Source organism: Anomaloglossus baeobatrachus, chromosome 3 (assembly GCF_048569485.1).
Source record: "Anomaloglossus baeobatrachus isolate aAnoBae1 chromosome 3, aAnoBae1.hap1, whole genome shotgun sequence".
Taxonomy (NCBI): domain Eukaryota; kingdom Metazoa; phylum Chordata; class Amphibia; order Anura; family Aromobatidae; genus Anomaloglossus; species Anomaloglossus baeobatrachus.
Genome location: NC_134355.1, coordinates 623,293,854 through 623,314,105, shown reverse-complemented (window position 1 = coordinate 623,314,105; position 20,252 = coordinate 623,293,854). Strand labels below are relative to the sequence as shown.

The following is a 20,252-nucleotide window of genomic DNA, read 5'->3' as shown; positions in this document are numbered from 1 at the left end:
GCAGCCCCCGTGGTAGATAACAGAGAGTAATAATGGAGAAGGGGTTTTATGCCGCGCTATTCACCAGGCACAAGGACGAGAAGATATTCAATGTTCCTTTATTGTAGCTTGAGTCTACGCGTTTCAGGAGCCCTGCTCCCTTCATCAGGACATAAGGCACAAAATTAACATATCTGCTGCTGGTTCACAAAACGCAGCATAAATACAAGACAAGGAAAAAAAAAAAAGACATAAGCAACGCCCCCGAAATAAAAAAAACTGGCGGGCTGCAATGGCGCACATAACAGGAAAACATTAAAAAACATCAAAAGAAAGCATTTCATGAAAAAGGATAGACGTTCCTATACAACATGTTACAAATTGATAAAAACAGGGTATTATGGGTTAAATTAAAAGGAAGTGTATAAAAAATATATATAAATAATTAATTCAGGGGTTATCAGAATCTTATTTGTACAAGAACCAGTTATCCCATACGGTTAGTATGCATGGAGAGGGGTGTGGAGAGCCCTAACTGTCCGTACCACCCGGGAATTGGACCCTGGCCTGTGCCGCTTTTCAGCTGTTATAGACTTTAAATACATGGGGAAAGAAAAAAAAAACCTAAAATGTTCGTTATGTTTATTAAACATTTCACTGAGAGTAGTTGCTTTTATATGGAAGCATCTAGTAAACAAAAGGGAAAGATGTTATTTTCTAAGAGGAAGAAGTCGGGAGAAAGTGATTCCTTTCACATCGCAGGTTCCCAGAAGCAGGTGGCAGAGTCCCCGTACTCAGCCCGTCTCCGTGCACTGCGGCTGAACTGGAGGTTAGAGGTCAAATTCATTGATAAAAAACCAGAGTTCACAGAGGTAATAGAATTGTGAGCTCAGGGACGGGGAGGGTTATTTGTCATAAGTGAATTTAGTGTAAAACTGACAGTCCGACCAAGTTTTAACTGGTCAGAATGGTAGCGCACATATAAGGAAATTAGCAAGCATTATTCAGGAATTTGGGGTTCACAGTTCTGAACTCCACACTAACATCTAAGTCCACAATATTTTTCAAAGAGGGAAAATCAGAACCTTCTTTCATATATATAGAGGGACACTGAAATATATATAATGAATATAAATTATACAGCCTATATAACGTTTTGACATGGCTCCGTCTTAAAAGCGCAAGCTGTGTAAAATGGTCAGCCATCTCTGCCATGTGTGATCCACTTGGGGAGAAGTATACAAAAGCTCTATTTTCATTGCAAAAAATTATTTCTTTGTCGCTCCATTGGGAGACCCAGACAATTGGGTGTATAGCTATTGCCTCTGGAGGCCACACAAAGTATTACACTTAAAAGTGTAAGGCCCCTCCCCTTCTGGCTATACACCCCCAGTGGGATCACTGGCTCACCAGTTTTGTGCTTTGTGCGAAGGAGGCAACACATCCACGCATAGCTCCACTTTTTAGTCAGCAGCAGCTGCTGACTATGTCGGATGGAAGAAAAGAGGACACATATAGTGTCCCCAGCATGCTCCCTTCTCACCCCACTGTATGTCGGAGGTGTTTGTAAGGTTGAGGTACCCATTGCGGGTACGGCGGCAGGAGCCCACATGCTGATTCCTTCCCCATCCCTTTTTACAGGGCTCTGGGTGAAGTGGGATTTACCGGTCTCCAGGCACTGAGACCGTGCTCCATCTACAGCCCCTGGAGAAGATGCTGGATGGAGCGGAGTACATCAGGGACATGGCCCTGCTTCCTCAAGGTACTCTGTGTCCCCGTGCATTTGGCGCTCACACCGCAGCATGCTGGGTGTTGTAGTGCGCCGGGGGACATCAGCGCTGCGGCGCCTGTGCCATAGCCTCATTCAGCTTAGCTGAAGCAGGCACACTTATGGGACTCGGCCGCGCCGGCTGCTGGGACTGCGGCACGGCTGGCACTTGTAGTGCGCCGGGGACTTCAGCGCGGCCTGCGCTTTTACGGCGGCCGCGCTGATAACTACAGTCCCCGGCTTTTGCGGCCTGCTTCCGTTCGTTCCCGCCCCCAGACCTGCCAGTCAGGAGAGGGGCGGGACGCTGCCCACGTCTAGGACTCGGGCGCGCCGGCCGCTGGAACAGCGGCGCGGCTGGCACTTGTAGTGCGCCGGGGACTTCAGCGCGGCCCGCGCTTTTACGGCGGCCGCGCTGATAACTCGAGTCCCCGGCTTTTGCGGCCTGCTTTAGTTCGTTCCCGCCCCCAGACCTGCCAGTCAGGAGAGGGGCGGGACGCTGGCCACTTCTAGGGCGGTCGCGCCGGCCGCTGGGACTGCGGCGCGGCTGGCACTTGTGGTGCGCCGGGGACTTCAGCGCGGCCCGCGCTTTTACGGCGGCCGCGCTGTTAACTCGAGTCCCCGGCTTCTGGGCCTAGTCTCCCTTCGTTACCGCCCACAGCCCTGACAGTCAGGGTAGGGGCGTGACGCTGCATAGAGCAGAGCTGAGAGCTGGAGTATGTTTTGCATACTCCACCCCTCTCACTGTGTGCACTGTGAATCCGGATTCCCGCACTTTCTCAGGCACGCCCACGGCTTCCTTCTCTACAAGGACACCGGCAGCCATTAGTGTCAGTTTCTGTACGATACAGAGACAAGTGTGGAAGACCCTGGCATTCTGATAGTCACACAATCGCTGTAACAGGCGTTAAGCAGCACCTGTGGTGCTAACCCCACTAGTGCAGAAGTGCACTTATAGATATGCTTGTACTATATACATTGCACTGTTTGGTCGCACGTTGTATATACCCTCCTGGATTATGCGGAGGAGTTATCAGCATATTCTCTGTGTAAAACAAAGGTGCAGAACCACATGTTTTTCTATACAGCTGGTACAGCATGTACGGCTATACGGCCGGCAGGTACATAGACTCCCATTGTATGCACTAATGGCCAGGGGATGAGAACGGTGTCTGCAGTATTTACTGACAGTTTTTCTGAGACTATGGCTATGATACTAGAAGCCTAGCAGTCCGGACATGTCTCTCACAATATGGGCACTGTTGAATCATTGATCCATGGCCCCCCTCAGTGTGAATAACTAACAGCTCCGGGAATGTCACACGCATCCCAGAGTCACGGCTCTGCACGGACGTCAGTCCCAGACAGCCTAAGTGGGCTCGCTATGAGCGGCCTCGGTTTCATCAGGGTCCTAACAGAAGGACTCGCTGTGTAATGAGGCGGAAGTAGCGGCTCAGGATTCTGATCCTGAGACCGCTCTCAATCTGGATACACCTGATTGTGACGCCATAGTAAATAATCTTATAGCGTCCATCTATAGAATGTGGGTTATTTCTCACAACTCCTCCAGTGGAGGAGTCAGCTTCACGTATTTTTCTGGACCACTCTGCCTTCAGAGAGGCAGTCCAGGAACACCACGCTTATCCAGATATGCGCTTCTCCAAACGGCTTAGGATACACGCTATCCCTGTCCCCTGACTTGGTCAAGGACTGGACCCAATGTCCCGAGCGGCATCCTCCAATCTCCAGGCTTGTAGCTAGATCCATAGTTGCAGTGGGAGATGGAACTGCAAACTCAAAGATGCCACTGACAGACAGATGGATCTCTGGTCGAAAGCCATCTATGAGGCTGTCGGCGCACCGTTGGCTCCGGCATTCTCTCCCTTGGGGCACTCCAAGCTATTTCAGCTTGTCTTACACAGATTGACACGGTTACACGTACATCTGTGCCGCAGGTGGCATCCTTAACCTCTCAAATGTCTGCATTTGTTTCTTACGCGATTCAGGTTGTCCTGGACTCTGCGAACCGTGCGGCGGTAGCCTCCGCTACTCCGTGTTTTTAAGCAGAGCCTGGTCTGCTCGTTAAGTGAATGGAAGGCAGATTCTGCTTCCAAAAAAGGTTGCCTAACCAGTTGCCTTTTTCTGCTGACCGACTGTTTGGTGAGCGTTGGATGTAACCATCAAACAGTCCAGGGGTAAGGATTCATCCTTTCCTCAGCCCGGACACAACAAACCCCAACAGAGCAAGAGGCAGTCGGGGTTTTCGGCCTTTTCGAGGCTCGGGCAGGTCCCATTTTTCCTCGTCCAAGGTGGACTCAAAAGGATCAGAGGAGCTAAGATTCTTAGCGGGCTCAGTCTCGCCCAAAAAAGCGACAGTCGGAAAACCCGCTTCCAAGGCGGCTTCCTCATGACTTGCGGCCTCGGTCGGTAGCAGGCTCTCCCGCCTTGGCGATATTTAGCTGCCATAGGTCAATGACCATTGAGTGTGAGACATTCTGTCTCACGGGTACAGGATAGAGCTCACTTCTCGTCCTCCAACTCGATTCTTCAGAATTTCTCCACCTCCCGGCCGGGCCGCTGCTCTTCTGCAAACAGGGTGCACTCTATAGGCAGAAAGAGTGATGACCCCCGTTCCTCTTCAGGAACAAGGTCACGGTTTTTACCCCAAATTCTTTGCGGTACCTATAACAACGGGCCGTTCCGTCCCGTTCTGGATCTAAAAATGCTCAGCAAGCTCGTGGACACCAGGCGGTTCCGGATGGAATCCCTCCGCCATGTCATCGCCTCAAGGTCCCAAGGATATTTCCTAGCATCATTAGGCATCAAGGATGCTTATCCACACGTGCCGATTGATCCAGAGCACTAGCGTTTCTACGCTTCTTTATAGGAGACGAACACCCTCTGTTCGTAGCTCTACCTTCCGGCTAGCGACAGTCCAACTGGTCTTCGCCAAGGTCAGGGCAGCAGTAGTCACAGTCCTGCACTCTCAGGGTCACTCTGTGGTCCCGTATTTAGACGATCTACTTGTCAAGGCACTCTCTTAGGAAACATGCCAACACTGCCCGAACGTTGCGCTGGAGACTCTCTAGAGTTTTGGGTGGATCATCAACTTTTTAAAGTCAGATCCGACCCCGACCCTATCGATAACATATCTAGGCATAGAGTTTCTTACTCTCTCAGCGATAGTGAAGCTGCCGCTAGACAAACAGCATTCACTACGGGCTGCAAGCTCTTCTTTAAGAACCAGTCGCACACATTGACACGCCTCATGCACTTCCTACGTAAGATGGTAGCAATGGAGGCAGTTCCTTTCGCGCAGTTTTACTGCGTCCACTACAATGGGACATTCTCCGCCAATGGGACGAGGAGTCGACGTCCCTCAACAGAGTCGTCGTTCTTCTCAAGCGGCCAAGGAATCTCTACGGTGGTGGCTTCTTCTCACCTCTTGGTCAAAAAGAAGGTCCTTCCTATCCCCGTCCTGGGCGATAGTTACGACAGACGCGAGTCTATCAGGGTGGGGAGCAGTTTTTCTCCACTACAGCGCTCAGGGTACGTGGACTCAGCAAGAGTCCACTCTTCAGATCAATGTTCTTGAACACAGAGCAGTGTATCTTGCCCTACAATCCTTCCAACAGCGGCTGGAAAGCAAGCATATCCGACTTCAGTCGGACAGCTCCACAGCGGTGGCATACATCAACCACCAAGGAAGAACGCGCAACCGGCAAGCCTTCCAGGAAGTCCGGCAGGTTCTGATGTGGGTGGAAGACACGGCATCCACCATATCCACAATTCACATCCCAAGTGTGGAAACTAGGAAGCTGACTTCCTAAGTCGCTGAGGTGTGGCCGAAAGAGTATGGTCTCCTCACCCGGACGGGTTTCAGGAGATCTGGCGCCGCTGACAGAGGCCGGACGTCGATCTAATGGCGTCACGGCACAACAACAATGTGCCAGCTTCATGGCACGGTTTCACAATCATCGAGCTCTGGCGGCAAACGCCTTAGTTCAGCATTGGTCGCAGTTCCAGCTACCTTAGGTGCCACCTCTGGCATTGTTGCCCAGAGTACTGCGCTAGATCAAGACCGACTGCGGCCGCGCCATCCTCGTCGCTACAAATTGGCCGAGGATGTTGTGGTACTCGGTTCTGTGGTGCCTCACGGTAGGCTAACCGGGGGCACTACCAGACCAATCAGACTGGCTGTCTCAAGGGCCATTCTTCCATTTGGATTCTACGGCCCTCAACCGGATGGTGTGGCATTGAGTCCTGGAACCTAGTGTCGTCAGGATTACCTCAGGACGTGGAAGATGTTCTTATCTCGGTGCTCGGCGCAGGGTGTTTCTCCCTGGCCGGTTGCATCGTCTATGTTTCCTTCCTTCCTGCAATCTAGGTAGGAAAATGGGTTGTCGCTCAGTTCCCTTTAGGGACAAGTCTCAGCGCTATCTGTATTTTTTCAGAAACGACGACTTCCTCAGGTACGCACGTTCCTACGGGGAGTTTGTCTTCTCAGCACTCCGTACAAGCGGCCGTTAGAGCCCTGAGATCTGAACAAGGTTCTAATTGCTCTCCAGATGCCGCCTTTCGAGCCTTTGAAGGATGTCTCCCTTCCCGTTTTTCACGGGAAGTGGCCTTCTAGTAACGGTCTCGTCTCTTAGGAGAGTTTCCGAGCTAGCAACGCTCTCATACAAACTCCCTTCCTGGTCCTTCACCAGGACAGGGTAGTTCTGCGTCCGGTTCCGGAATTTCTCCCTAAGGTGGTATCCCATTTTCATATCAATCAGGATATCACCTCACCTTCTTTGTGTCCTCGTCCAGTCCATCAATTTCAGAAAGATTTGCATCTGTTGGTTCTGGTGAGAGCACTCAGGTTCTACTTCCCGCATGGCGCTCCTGCGCCACCCGGATGCACTCTTTGTCGCTGGTCGGCGTAAACAGTCGCAAGCTTCCAGATCCACCCTTGCTCGGGGGCTCGAGGAACCAATTCTTGAAACCTACAGTTCTACTGGGCTTCTGGTTCTCTCAAGGCCGAAGGCCCATTCTACCAGAGCCGTGGGTGCATCCTGGGCATTACGGCACCAGGCTACGGCTCAGCAGGTGTGTCAGGCACCCACCTGGTCGAGTCTACTTACTTTTACCAAGCATTATCAGATGCATACCTACGCTTCGGCAGACGCCAGCCTAGGTAGATAAGTCATTCAGGCGGCGGTTGGCCACCTGTAGGAGAGGGCCGTTTGACGGCCCTATCATGAGGTATTCTTTTACCCACCCAGGGATTGCTTTTGGACATCCCAATTGTCTGGGTCTCCCAATGGAGCGACAAAGAAGAAGGGAATTTTGTTTACTTACCGTAAATTCCTTTTCTTCTAGCTCCAATTGGGAGACCCAGCACCCGCCCTGTTTTCTCGGGGTTTTTCTGTTTTTTCGGGTACACATGTTGTTCATGTGGTATGGTTCAGTTCTCCGATGTTTCCTCGGATTGAATTGGTCTTTAAACCAGTTATTGGCTTTCCTCCTTCTTGCTTTGGCACTAAAACTGGTGAGCCAGTGATCCCACTGGGGGTGTATAGCCAGAAGGGGAGGGGCCTTACACTTTTAAGTGTAATACTTTGTGTGGCCTCCAGAGGCAATAGCTATACACCCAATTGTCTGGGTCTCCCAATTGGAGCTAGAAGAAAAGGAATTTACGGTAAGTAAACAAAATTCCCTTCATCTTCTCCTTTAATGTAGATGCTTAAAAAAATTAAAACCGCTTCCACATGGGAACCGACCTCCAAAAAAATAGAAAAAATGGAAAATTTTGCTTCCAAATTGATAAATTATTTGGAAAAAAAAAATGAAAATAGTTTTTATTGAGACCGTACAGGTCCGCAGCCCGAGGCTGCACTACTGAGGATCTGGTTCTCCCCAGAGTCTGTCCACAGCCCGAGGCTGCACTACTGAAGGATCTGGTTCTCCCCAGCGTCTGTCCACAGCCCGAGGCTGCACTACTGAGGATCTGGTTCTCCCCAGCGTCTGTCCACAGCCCGAGGCTGCACTACTGAGGATCTGGTTCTCCCCAGCGTCTGTCCACAGCCCGAGGCTGCACTACTGAGGATCTCGTTCTCCCCAGAGTCTGTCTTCCTCCGGTGTAATGACGCTTTCCTTTATATTCTTCTTTTCTTGCAGTAAACTATGACATTTCTACGGCTAAGAATCTGCTTCTATTAGCGAATTCCACGGAAGAGCAGCAGAAGTGGGTGAGTCGGCTGGTGAAAAAAATCCCCAAAAAGCCGCCGGCGCCCGATCCCTTTGCCCGCTCCTCTCCAAGAACTTCCATAAAGGTACAGCCAAACCCGTCGATGAGGCGGCCTAGTCGACAACTTCCTCCAAACAAACCCAGGTAAGCATATTACATGGTGACCCCACTATTCTGCAGGAGGTCTATCAGCCGCAGCACCACATCCTCTCTACAACTCACTGTGACGCCAAATAACACACCCGGCTCTGCTGCATCTGTCCTGTAGTTATAGCCACCTGTTAGATTTGCTTATTTAGTGAGCTGTGTGCATGACCAGGGGCCCGTAGACTCCACACAGGTCCACCCTTCACATGTGGACTTTCTAGTTTTCCTTCCTTTAATGTCCCTTAGGCCATGTGAGCACTATGGCGTTTTTGCACTTCTCCAAAACGCTGCATTTTTGGCTGGAAAAAACGCACAAAAAAAGCACCAGCGGCAAAAACGCACTGCATTTTGCTGCGTCTTTCCAATGCATTGTATGAGTGAAAAACGCAGGAAAGAATTGACATGTCCATTTTTTTTTTTTAGTATTTATTTTTTTTTTTTTTTTTTTTTTAAGCTAAACAACACAGCTAGAAAAAAAAATTGTGTGCGGACAGCAAAAATGAAAAGTCATAGACTTTGCTGGGGAAGTAAAGTCATGCGGTTTTGAGTTCACAACCGCTGCAAAAAAAAAATAAAAAATTCAGTGCGCACATAGCCTTAGAGTGATTACCACCATAGTAAGATAAAGAACATCACAGGCGCACATGGGCCCATAGATCGATAATTTGCAGCCCGCGTCCACAGTCCTGTGAAATGTCAGCTTTGATCCTTAGAAGATGAAGTTAGATTAAACGGATCTCTCCAAAAACATTTATTTCTTACTTTAAATGCATTTTATTTTATTTTTTTTAATTTTTTAGCAAAAATATATATATATTTTTTTTCCCATTGGCTTTTACTAGTCGTTTATAGCTTGGACATGGCTGCTGACTGCAGAAAGAGTAAACTAAGAATCTATCAGTGAGCTCCTTCTGACCGGGGAGTTTATAGTGCTTTAATCTTGATAACTGCTCTTGTTCTAATTAATGATCATAGACCACATCAGCCTTTGATGTGACCATAAATCTGCTGAGAGGAGTTCTGTAAAATAGTTAGGGCCGTTTCACACATCCGGCATTTCGCTGGATTGCCGGACCCGGGCATGTTGTCATGTGATCGGAGCTTGCCGCGATGCCATTGTACAGTATTAACACTGTACTGGAGTGTGATGGATCCAGCAATCCGGAGAAATGCCGTATGTGTGAAACGGCCCTTATATGCCTGCTATCAGAAGGAGCTCACTGATAGACTCTCAGTTAAGTCATTTGGCACCAAACAGCTCGTAAATGCCAAACATTGCAACATATTTAAATATGCCCAATAACAAAAAATATATTTAAGCTTAATTACACACATTTAATTTGTTCTTGTATCTTTCGTAATTAACCCTCGTTTCTCCTGCTATGGGTAATGAGTGCTTCACCTGAAACACACTGGTGTTCATTCCATTCACTGTTTCTAGCTCTGGTCCCGTCCTCCGAATCATTCTCCATTGACTTTACTTTTACCCTTTTCAAATGCAACAGTAAGTAAGAATGGTCGGATGTGCCACCCGCCATGTTCCTCCCAGCATGCATCACTCTGCTGTCAGCACTAACCCGCTATCCGTGCATCATACCCCGCTTCTATTTAAATCCCCCCCATAATTTGATTTAGTGTTATCCTGTAAGCTCAGGTTGGCATTTCAGCATTCTGCTACTTGGCATCATAAAGGGGGGCATCATCATCATCATATTTTTTTCTGCCCATTCATGTCATCTCATACCAATCATTTATTAAAGGGTTATTCCCATTTTCATATACAGTGTTGTTGGATAGAGCTTGTAAATACAAGCACTTTTGCAATTTACTGCTTATTAAAATTTTCAGCCATTCTTTTGTTTACACCTCGTTGCCTTGGAGACCAACCACTGCTGCTAGCCATCCTATCAAGCACAGTGCTTACAAGCTGTTTTTTTTTTCTCTTTAAGCTTGTAAGCACTGTTTTGAAGCTGGCCAGGATCACTGGAGCGCGCTTGTACCTCCTAATCCCAGGCAGTCTGAGTGCAGTGTTTACAAAATAGATAGCAGCGGTGGTCGGTCTCCTAAGCAACGAGCTGTAAACAAAAGAAAAGTGTTAATATCTCTAGAACGGTTGCAAATGTTAATAAGCAGTAAATTTTAAAATGCTTGTTTCTACACACACTATCTGACAATCTACATCAATGATGAGAGGAATAATACACTTTAATTTGTTTCATACTATGTTCCTAAATCATTTTGGAGTAGATGGATTGAGTCTGCATATGTGTTTATTATAATATATATATTTTTTATGTTTTTAAGTAAATGCAATTGTTTTAATCCGAGCTGTGTCATAGATGTGGGTCTGTCGGGCGAGGCGTCTGCTTTGTAGGTCACATTTATTTGTATGGGTGCAGCCATCAGACATTTGTCCTGTGGATTTGCCATAGAGGTCTATGGCTGGAATAAGCCTTTTAAAAGTTAAGACGACAAGTCCGATCGCCTTTATATTTCTGCAGCTGTCTGGTTATAGCCTTAAGGGTAACCAGGTAAAAATTTATTATATGTCTCCCTCTTGTGGAAATAAGTGGTATTGCTCTCCAAAATTTGTGTAAATTTGATGAGCGTTATTATTTAGACGTCGGTTTTCCAAATGTCTTCTATCCCATTTTTCCATGTACAGATCATGTGCCCTATTATAGTCTATGGGGCCATCGACACATCAGTGTTTTCTCGTGGACAGATTGCCACTTGTACGTTTTTGAGAAGTCTCCAATACAAAGCAGTGGGTAAATAAAAAAACATACTGTACAGAAATGCAACCTTTTCTTGTATGCAAAAATGTAATGGTTGCAATCTTCTCCATTAGTAAAAATGGGCAGCAACTGTGTAATTTTTACTAACCCGTGCCGCTCGTTGTTCAAAGTTTGAAATAATCCAAATTTTGGGCCAAAAAGCTGACATGGAGCCATAACTCCAGAACGGTAAAAAATAAAGCGACGAGCGGCACGGGTTAACGTCGTTTGATCGAGCTCAAATTTTGGCTTTCTCAATATCTGGAAAGGGGAATAGTTTTGTGGGGTCCAGACGAACAAGATTCCAACATCGATTTTTTGCGGTCACCCTAGTCCACACCTTAGTTGATGCTACCGGTGATGGGACTTGTTGGCGGAGATCCTGAAAGCTACTGGTGGCCACACTGATTCACAAGATCTCATAGTCCTAGTACTGCATGGGTTCTCTGGTGGGCACATCCAGTACCGGACCCCCATATAACCTCAATGTCCTCCTCTATGGTGTGTTCACTCTTGGTTTAGCCCAATATACAAGGTCTCTTCACATGCCTTTATCTTAAACCCCAACACTCCTGTTGCAGACTGCTTGACCTGGCATTTAAAGACTGGGACTGGTCTCTGGATGACGTGGAGGATGATGGGGATGATGTTTTTGATTTCTGAAGCGGTAACTGGAATGCATTTTTGATACCGACCTGGTTATTTTCTTGCTTGCGTGTTTGGTTTGCAGTGTGCGCCCCCTTGGGGTGAGTTGGGCCGCACTCACATCAGTGGTATTTTGCCGCAAAACTGGATTTGTCATAAATGCGTTTCAGTTCCACTAATTTACAATGGAATCGCGGCAAGATGCGTACACAACCGCATGTCACCGCATCTTGCCGCGATTCCATTGTAAATTAATGGAACTGAAACGCATTTATGACGGATCCGGATTTGCGGCAAAATACCGCTCATGTGAAAGCGGCCTTACTTGGGGAATGTAGATATAGATTAGCGTGCACACAGTCAGGAAGGTGAGGTGCTGGTAGATGTGACCAACTTGGGGAAAGTCTGCCAGTCGGAAGGCCAAACCAGTATCGGTGGCCAAGGAGAGCAGCTGGTGGCACTGGTTTCATGGTCATTAATAGCAGCATTCGAAGATCATAGAAGATAATGAAGCCTGTGGGGGAGGACTGACACTTTCGAAGGAAACGTGGCGCTTTATTTCATTATCAAGAGCTGTATGGATCCACCAGTATGACCCAAGCCCAGACCGCTGGGTGCAAACCCGGGTGACATATTGTCTTCCATTAACCCTAGAACGCATACCCGGGGTCTCGCAGGCCTGCTAGGTTACTTGTTTTCTATTGTAGATTTCTATGGTTGCGCGTTCTAGGATTAAAAATCCCCTTTAAGACTGGGGCTGCATGGCGACAATGCTGGTTACTCGGCCGAAGATCTAGTTCTGACTCTTTCTTTGCAGCACCCTGCAGGTCACAATGTGACCACATGTAGCCGCGGCATAGTGCGATCTTTCTCCGTGTGGCCAAAGTCGCCATGTACCCCAAACCTTCATCATATTACGAATTACATGGCTATATTCTGCATGTGGATTATATCTACTTGAACATTGATGCATGAAGAGGCATTACATATTATATACCAGAGTCCTGATCCGGGAACATACAATCATTCAGGAGCACCCCATCATTAGGCTTATATGCAGGCGGCATGTCTGTATTACTTGTTTTGCTGTGGGCTTTTTGTCTTTTTTGTGTGCTAGTTATGATGTTTTTGTATTGCAGTGTTTTAGTTTTTCAGGGTCCAGAAACTATTTTTCGGACATTTGTTCTTTTTTTTTTTTTTTTTTTTTAATTCTTCTTAACCCCTTTTACTCTGCAGATAATGCAAGAATATGCTATATTTTGAAGGAATTGTCTCATCTGAAAATTACTTAATGCTTTGTTTAACTTTTTCTTCACCAATTTTTAAATGTCACTGCATTAAATAAAATAAAACCAATCCACAAGCCCTTCAATTTTCACACTGGCCACTAGGCCTGATATTAGACCCAATTTTCAGCAGCCACATAGGCAGCAGTAGACTGGCGCTGTCCCTACTGACTTGTACAGAAGTATAAACTGGGCATCGCGTGCACGCACACACAAACACGCACACACTGTACAGAAAGTATTCAGACCCCTTTAAATTTTTCACTTTTTGTTTCATTGCGGCCCTTTGGTAAATTCAAAAAAGTTCATTTTTTTCTCATTAATGTACACTCTACACCCCATCTTGACAGGAAAAAACAGAAATGTAGAAATTTTTGCAGATATATTAACCCCTTAACGACCCATGACGTACTAGGTACGTCATGGATCGTTTGCCGGTAAGCCCCGCCCCCTGCCGCCAGTAGGCGGCGGCGAATAGCGCACATATCAGCTGTTATCAACAGCTGACGTGTGCCTGCTAGCCGCGGGTGGAATCGCTTCCACCCGCAGCCATTAACCCCTTACATTTCGCTGCCAAAGTCTTGGCAGCGATATGTATATGGGCGTCGCCATGACAGTGACTTACCCCGCCCCCATCGGAAGTCACGTGACATGATCACGTGACTTTCGGCGGTTGCCATGGTAGCACAGGGTCATGTGATGACGCCTGTAGCTAACATGACTCACTTCCTCTCAATGCTGGAATACATCCGGCATTGAAAGTAAAGCAGCAAATCTGCAGTTCTCAGCTCTGTAGCTGAGATCTGCAGATAGTGCAGAGCGATCGGATTGCTGATCGCTATAGCCCCCTAGGGGGACTAGTAAAATAAAAAAAAAAGTAAAAAAAAAATAAAAAAACCTAAACGTTCAAATCACCCCCCTTTCACCCCATTGAAAATTAAAGGGTTAAAAAAATAAAAAATACACACACATTTGGTATCGCCACGTTCAGAAATGCCCGATCTATCAAAACATAAAATCAATGAATCTGATCAGTAAACGGCGTAGCGGCAAAAAAATTCCAAACGCCAAAATTACGTTTTTTGGTCGCCGCAAATTTTGCGCAAAATGCAATCACAGGCGATCAAAACGTAGCATCTGCGCAAAAATGGTACCGTTAAGAACGTCAGGTCGAGACGCAAAAAATAAGCCATCACTGAGCCTCAGATCCTGAAAAATGGGAACGCTACGGGTTTTGGAAAATGGCGCAAAACGTGTGCCACGTTTTTTGGACAAGCTTGTGAATTTTTTTTAACCCCTTAGATACAAGTAAACCTATACATGTTTGGTGTCTACAAACTCGCACCGACCTGAGGCATCACATAGATATCTCACTTTTACCATATAGTGAACACGGTGAATAAAATATCCCAAAAACTATTGTACAATCCCACTTTTTTTGCAATTTTTCCGCACTTGGAATTTTTTTGCCGTTTTCCAGTACACTATATGGTAAAACTTATGGTTTCATTTAAAAGTACAACTCGTCCCGCAAAAAACAAGCCCTCATATGGCAAGATTGATGGAAAAATAAAAAAGTTACGCCTCTCGGAAGAAGGGGAGCAAAAAGCTAAAACGGAAAGTGCCCGGGGGCTGAAGGGGTTAAACAAGAAAAATTGAAATATCCCATGGTCATAAGTATTCAGACCCTTTGCTCAGTATTGAGTAGAAGCACCCTCCTTTTGAGCTAGTACAGCCATGCGTCGTCTTCGCAATGATGCAAAAAGTTTTCACATCTGGATTTGGGGATCCTCTGCCATTCTTCCTTGCACATCCTCTCTAGTTCTGCCAGGTTGGATGGTGAACATTGGTGGACAGCCATTTTCAGGTCTCTCCAGAGATGCTCAGTTGGGTTTAGGTCAGGGCTCTGGCTGGGCCAGTCAAAAATGGTCACAGAGTTGTTCTGAAGCCACTCCTTTGTTATTTTAGCTGTTTGCTTAGGGTCATTGTCTTGTTGGCAGGTGAACCTTTGGCCAAGTCTGAGGTCCAGATCATCCTGGAAAAGGTTTTTTCCCAGGATATCTCTGTACTTGGCCGCATTCATCTTTCCTTCAATTGCAACCAGTTATCCTGTCCCTGCAGCTGAAAAACACTTCCATAGCCTGATGCTGCCACCACCATGTTTCACTGTTGGGATTGTACTGGGCAGGTGATGAGCAGTTGAGCAGTGCCTGATTTCTCCACACATACCGCTTAGAATTATCACCAAAAAGTTCTATGTTCGTCTCATCAGACCAGTTAATCTTATTTCTCATAGTTTGGGAGTCCTTCATGTGTTTTTTTGCAAACTCTATGTAGGCTTTCATATGTCTTGCACTCAGGAGAGGCTTCCGTCGGCCACTCTGCAATAAAGGCCCGACTGGTGGAGGGCTGCAGTGATAGTTGACTTTGTGGAACTTTCTCCCATCTCCCTACTGCATCTCTGGGGCTCAGCCACAGAGATCTTGGGGTTCTTCTTTACCTCTCACCAAGGCTCTTCTCCTACGATTGCTCAGTTTGGCTGGGTGGCCAGGTCTAGGAAGAGTTCTGGTGGTCCCAAACTTATTCCATTTAAGGATTATTGAGGCCAGTGTGAACCTTGAGTACTGCAAAAATTCTTTTGTAACCTTGGCCAGATCTGTTCCTTGCCACTATTTTGCCTCTGAGCTCCTTGGGCAGTTCCTTTTGACCTCATGATTCTCATTTGGTCTGACATACACTGTGAGCTGTGAGATCTTATATAGACAGGTGTGTGCCTTTCCAAATCAAATCCTATCAGTTTAATTAAACACAGCTTGACTCCAATGAAGGAGTAGAAACATCTCATGGAGGATCACAAGGAAATGGACAGCATGGGACTTAAATAGGAGTGTCTGAGCAAATGGTCTGAATACTTATGACCATGTGATATTTCAGTTTTTCTTGTTTAATAAATTTGCAAATAATTTCTACATTTCTGTTTTTTTTCTGTCAAGATGGGGTGCAGAGTGTACATTATTAAGGAAAAAAATTAACTTTTCTTGAATTCACCAAATGGCTGCAATGAAAAATTTAAAGGGGTCTGAATACTTTCCGTATGTTTGTGTGTGTATATGTATGTGTGTGTGTGTATATATATATATACATATATAAATGTGTGTGTGTGTATATATATATATGTGTATGTATGTATATATATATATGTGTGTGTGTGTGTGTATATATGTGTGTGTGTGTGTGTGTATATATGTGTATGTGTGTATGTATATGTATATATATATATATATATGTATATATATATATATATATGTATATATATATATATATATATATATATATATATATATATATATGTGTATATATATATATATATATATATATATATATTTTCTTTTTTTTGGGGGGGGGGGGGTGGGGGCTGCAAATTTAGCATAAATACCTCAGCTAAAGAGGGGCTCATTTTCTGATGACACTTTCCTTTTCGGCAGAATCATTCTTTTAGAAGAAAAATAAATAACGTCACTATTCTCTCTTTCAGCCAAGAGGGATGTGCTGCCCATCAGACCTGTTATGCCGGCGGTCCTCACCCCTACCCTATGGCTTTGCCTCTGTCCCCTGCACCTTTTTTGTATATTCGCTCTTCAGCTATAGCCCCGTGACATACAGTTTTGCATTATGGGCTGATACATAAATATTATATTCTTGCATTTCCTATTCCGATGCATGGGAGCCGTTTAGTTATTTGCCTCTCACGTTCTTCCTTTTGTCTTGCAGTTAACTGCCTTCTGTGAATGCAGTCTCCATTTCAAGATGATTTCTTCCATTCAATGAAAACAATAAGACTGAATGCAAAATTAAGGTGTCCAAAATCTAAAAAAAACTATATTTTTCCAAAAAAGACTGTGCTTATATATATCAGAGGTTTACAAAAGAAAAATATGTTGCTGCAATATAGAAAGAGAGGAAAGGAACGATGCTTTTCCTGATGAGTGGCTTTGGAAAGCTCAGGGTGGTCAGAAGTCACTGTGATAACGTAGACCCCTACCCGGGATTAATACCCAGGTTACACTCCCGATATTTTGCAATGAAATTTTTTAAAAAGGAGGGGGGCTTTTACCGCTTCAGTTTCGGACAATGAACGTTTGGAGACGAGTGCTGGATCCACAGAGTTTTCTCCTCGAATATTCACACTACACCCAGACTACAGCAGACGCCGGTCTCGCAGCCGACAGCTTCCACAGCGGTTTTTGGTGCTCCGTACAGCTCGGCCAATGAACCAGAAGAATCAAAGGACCGTGTATATATTTGTATCGTACCGAGGCTTTGTGAGAACGCCACCCTTTATTTTTGTACTCCTTGACCAATAGCTGTGGTTGTGACTATGCACATGTACAAAGCCATAGTGTGTATCCCTCAGTCTGACTCTTCTCAAGGGATGACAAAAAATAAAATAAATTGCATGCAAGAGCCGAGGACGTTCAGTCTTGAAGCTTGTGTAACTGCGAATATCTTCTTCCAAAAAATATCTAGATGCCTTAATAAAAAAAAAAAATAAATATCCATCTACTTTGATCAAGCTCCAGCCCTTTTGGTTGCAAATTCTGCTTGATTATGGGTCGCACTAATTTAATTTTTTTTTTTTTTATTTAGGGGGAGATTTTCTCTTGTTTTTGAATGTATTTGAAGAATTCTAGAAATATAATCCCCCCCCCCCCCATCAAGGACGCTTTCTTCGACCCTCAGTATTAAGTCTCCAAAATATAAAAAGTACCATTGTAGGTGCCGAAGCAGCAGCCTTTTTGTGGGTGGGGTATGTATTCACATGGATGCAACTAATTAAGGGGCGACCCCACTACGTTGACCCCACAGGGATAGTTTTATATAGTATCACATATACTCGTGGAAGAGGTGGGTGATGACGGTTTTATCTGCTATACAGTAGACTGCCTCGATAGTCTGCTCAGACTCCCATTGAAAGGGACGAAATGTGCAGAAACTACATGGTTAACCAAAACGTGCAGAAACTAAATGGTTAACCGAAATGTGCAGAAACTAAATGGTTAACCACACACCGGTCCAATTTTTTCCTTTTTATTTGGGTGCCTTAGAGACGTTGCCATTTCCAAAACAGCATTCTTGAGAATACTACTTTAACCCACAATATGGCTGCCTCAACGGTGCTCCCTTCCTGGAAGAAAAGGGTGTCCAATAAGTGCATTTTTTTTTTTATTTGCTTGCCTTGGTTTGTGTTCTACTTATGTTTTTATTTCTGCAGAGAGAGAAAAACATCTATGATTAAATAAATGTAATTTTTTTTTTTTTTTTTTAAGTGTTTCTAGCACACACCCACACACGCACATAAAAACATGGGCTGTCACAAGCTTCAGTCATACTGTAGATGTATTTTAATATTTCAGGAACTGTTCTCTAGCACCTAGCTCTAGGTTATTGAATACATTTCGTTTCGGAGCATTTGAAGAATGTTTAGCTGGGATGTAAAAAATAAAAAAAATAAAAAAAAAATTGAAAGAAATAAGGACCTCGGAGGTGCTTATTGGAATTATTTTTACATGGTCTTATTAAGAAAAAAAAGTATATATATAAATATAATTTATGTGGGCTCGTTCATGCTGTACGCCTAAATATCCCTCAAAGTGCATGTTTTATACAGAAAGCAGTATGATAAAATGTTAACCATATTGACAATAAAATATAACATGTAGTCTGCAGTGTCTTGTGTCTCTTATGCGCTCTGAACTGTCACAGCCGCAGCTCCATCAGTTTGTCCCATAGGCATCCATTACATTGTCTAACTTTTTTTTTTTTTTAAATGTATTTTTTTTTTTGTGTTGATTTCTTTTTGCTTTATTTCTTTTTGCTTACACGATATAGGCGGGGTCTCATAGATTCCTCCCCATTACTAGCCTCCGTCTGTCCATGGTCTAAAAATACGGGGTATTGCATGCTATTTTTTCCAATTTATTTTTACACTCCACTTTTGGGACCCAGACAGCTAGTGTGAGGGCAACTATAGAGTCAGTCTGCCTGCAACCAATCAGACACTGGTACAGGGTGGGCGGGGGAAGCAGTGAATATTCATGAGAGTTAATGATCGGACCCGAAAGCAGTCTGACAACTGAGCGGAGACTCTAAGTATAATTGTCATGCTTTAATCCCCGGTTTGCTTACTTTTGCAGCTCCCTAGCACTAACACCATTTTAGTAAGATTTATATGGGGTTCAGAGTCTAAGCTAAAGTTCGGTCCTAAACCGGACTGTCAGTCCGGACCTGCCGAATCTAAACATCTGCGAGTTCGCCCTTCTTTAATACCTAAAGATTTGTGAATTAAGTACTTTAAATCAGCAACAGTGTTCAGGGCATACACTACAATTCTAAAGTTTAGGGTCACTTAGATTGTTCCTTATTTTTGAAAGTAAAGTACATTTTTCAATGAAGCTAACATTAAATTAAACAGAAATAGACTATACATTGTTAATGTGGTAAATGACTATTCTAGCTTTAAACGTCTGGTTTTTAATGCAATATCGATATAGGTGTGTAGAGGCCTATTTCCAACAACCACCACTCCAGTGTTCTAATGGTACATTGCGTTTGCTAACTGTGTTAGAAGGCTAATGGATGTTTAGAAATCCCTTGAAAACCCTTGTGCAAGTATGTTTGCATAGCTGAAAACAGTTTTGCTGATTAGAGAAGCTATAAAACTGACCTTCCTTTTGAGCTAGTTGAGAATCTGGAGCATTACATTTGTTGGTTCCATTAAACTCTCAAAATGGCCAGAAAAAGAGAACTTTAATGTGAAATTCGACAGTCTATTCTTGTTCTTAGAAATGAAGACTATTCCATGTGAGAAATTGCCAAGAAACTGAAGCGTTCCTACAACGGTGTGTACTACTCCCTTAACTTCAGAGGAGAGCACAAACAGGCTCTAACCGGAGTAGAAAGAGAAGTGGGAGGCCACGATGCACAACTGAGCAACAAGACAAGTACATTAGAGTCTCTAGATTGAGAAATCGACGCCTCACAGGTCCTCAACTGGCAGCTTCATTAAATAGTACCCGCAAAACGCCAGTGTCAACATCTACAGTGAAGAGGCGACTCCGGGATGCTGACTTTCAGGGCAGAGTGGCAAAGAAAAAGCCATATCTGAGACTGATTAACATGGGCAAAAGAACACAGACATTGGACAGAGGAAGATTGGAAAAAGTGTTATGGACAGACAAATCGACGTTTGAGGTGTTTGGATCACACAGAAGAACATTTGTGAGATGCAGAACAACTGACAAGATGCTGTAAGAGTGCCTGACGCCATCTGTCAAGCATGGTGGAGGTAATGTGATGGTCTGGGGTTGCTTTGGTGCTGGTAAATTGGGAGATTTATACAAGGTAAAAGGGATTTTGAATAA

General features: G+C 44.9%; 1 protein-coding gene across 4 annotated transcripts in view; it reads left to right on the top strand.

Annotated features, from left to right (window-relative positions):
* Positions 1-18,557, top strand: part of ROCK2 (Rho associated coiled-coil containing protein kinase 2) — a 297,338-nt gene extending 278,781 nt beyond the window's left edge. For 2 of the 4 annotated variants that reach the window (XM_075341111.1, XM_075341114.1), the window contains 3 exons: positions 7,907-8,120; positions 11,482-11,567; positions 16,603-18,557. In XM_075341111.1, coding sequence (XP_075197226.1) covers positions 7,907-8,120; positions 11,482-11,563 — 296 coding nt within the window. In that variant the 3' untranslated portion in view covers positions 11,564-11,567; positions 16,603-18,557. Of the gene's footprint in view, positions 1-7,906; positions 8,121-9,564; positions 9,628-11,481; positions 11,568-16,602 lie in introns of those variants that run through there. The other 2 variants (XM_075341112.1, XM_075341113.1) reach the window with 2 other exon arrangements.
* The last annotated feature ends 1,695 nt before the right edge of the window (positions 18,558-20,252 follow it).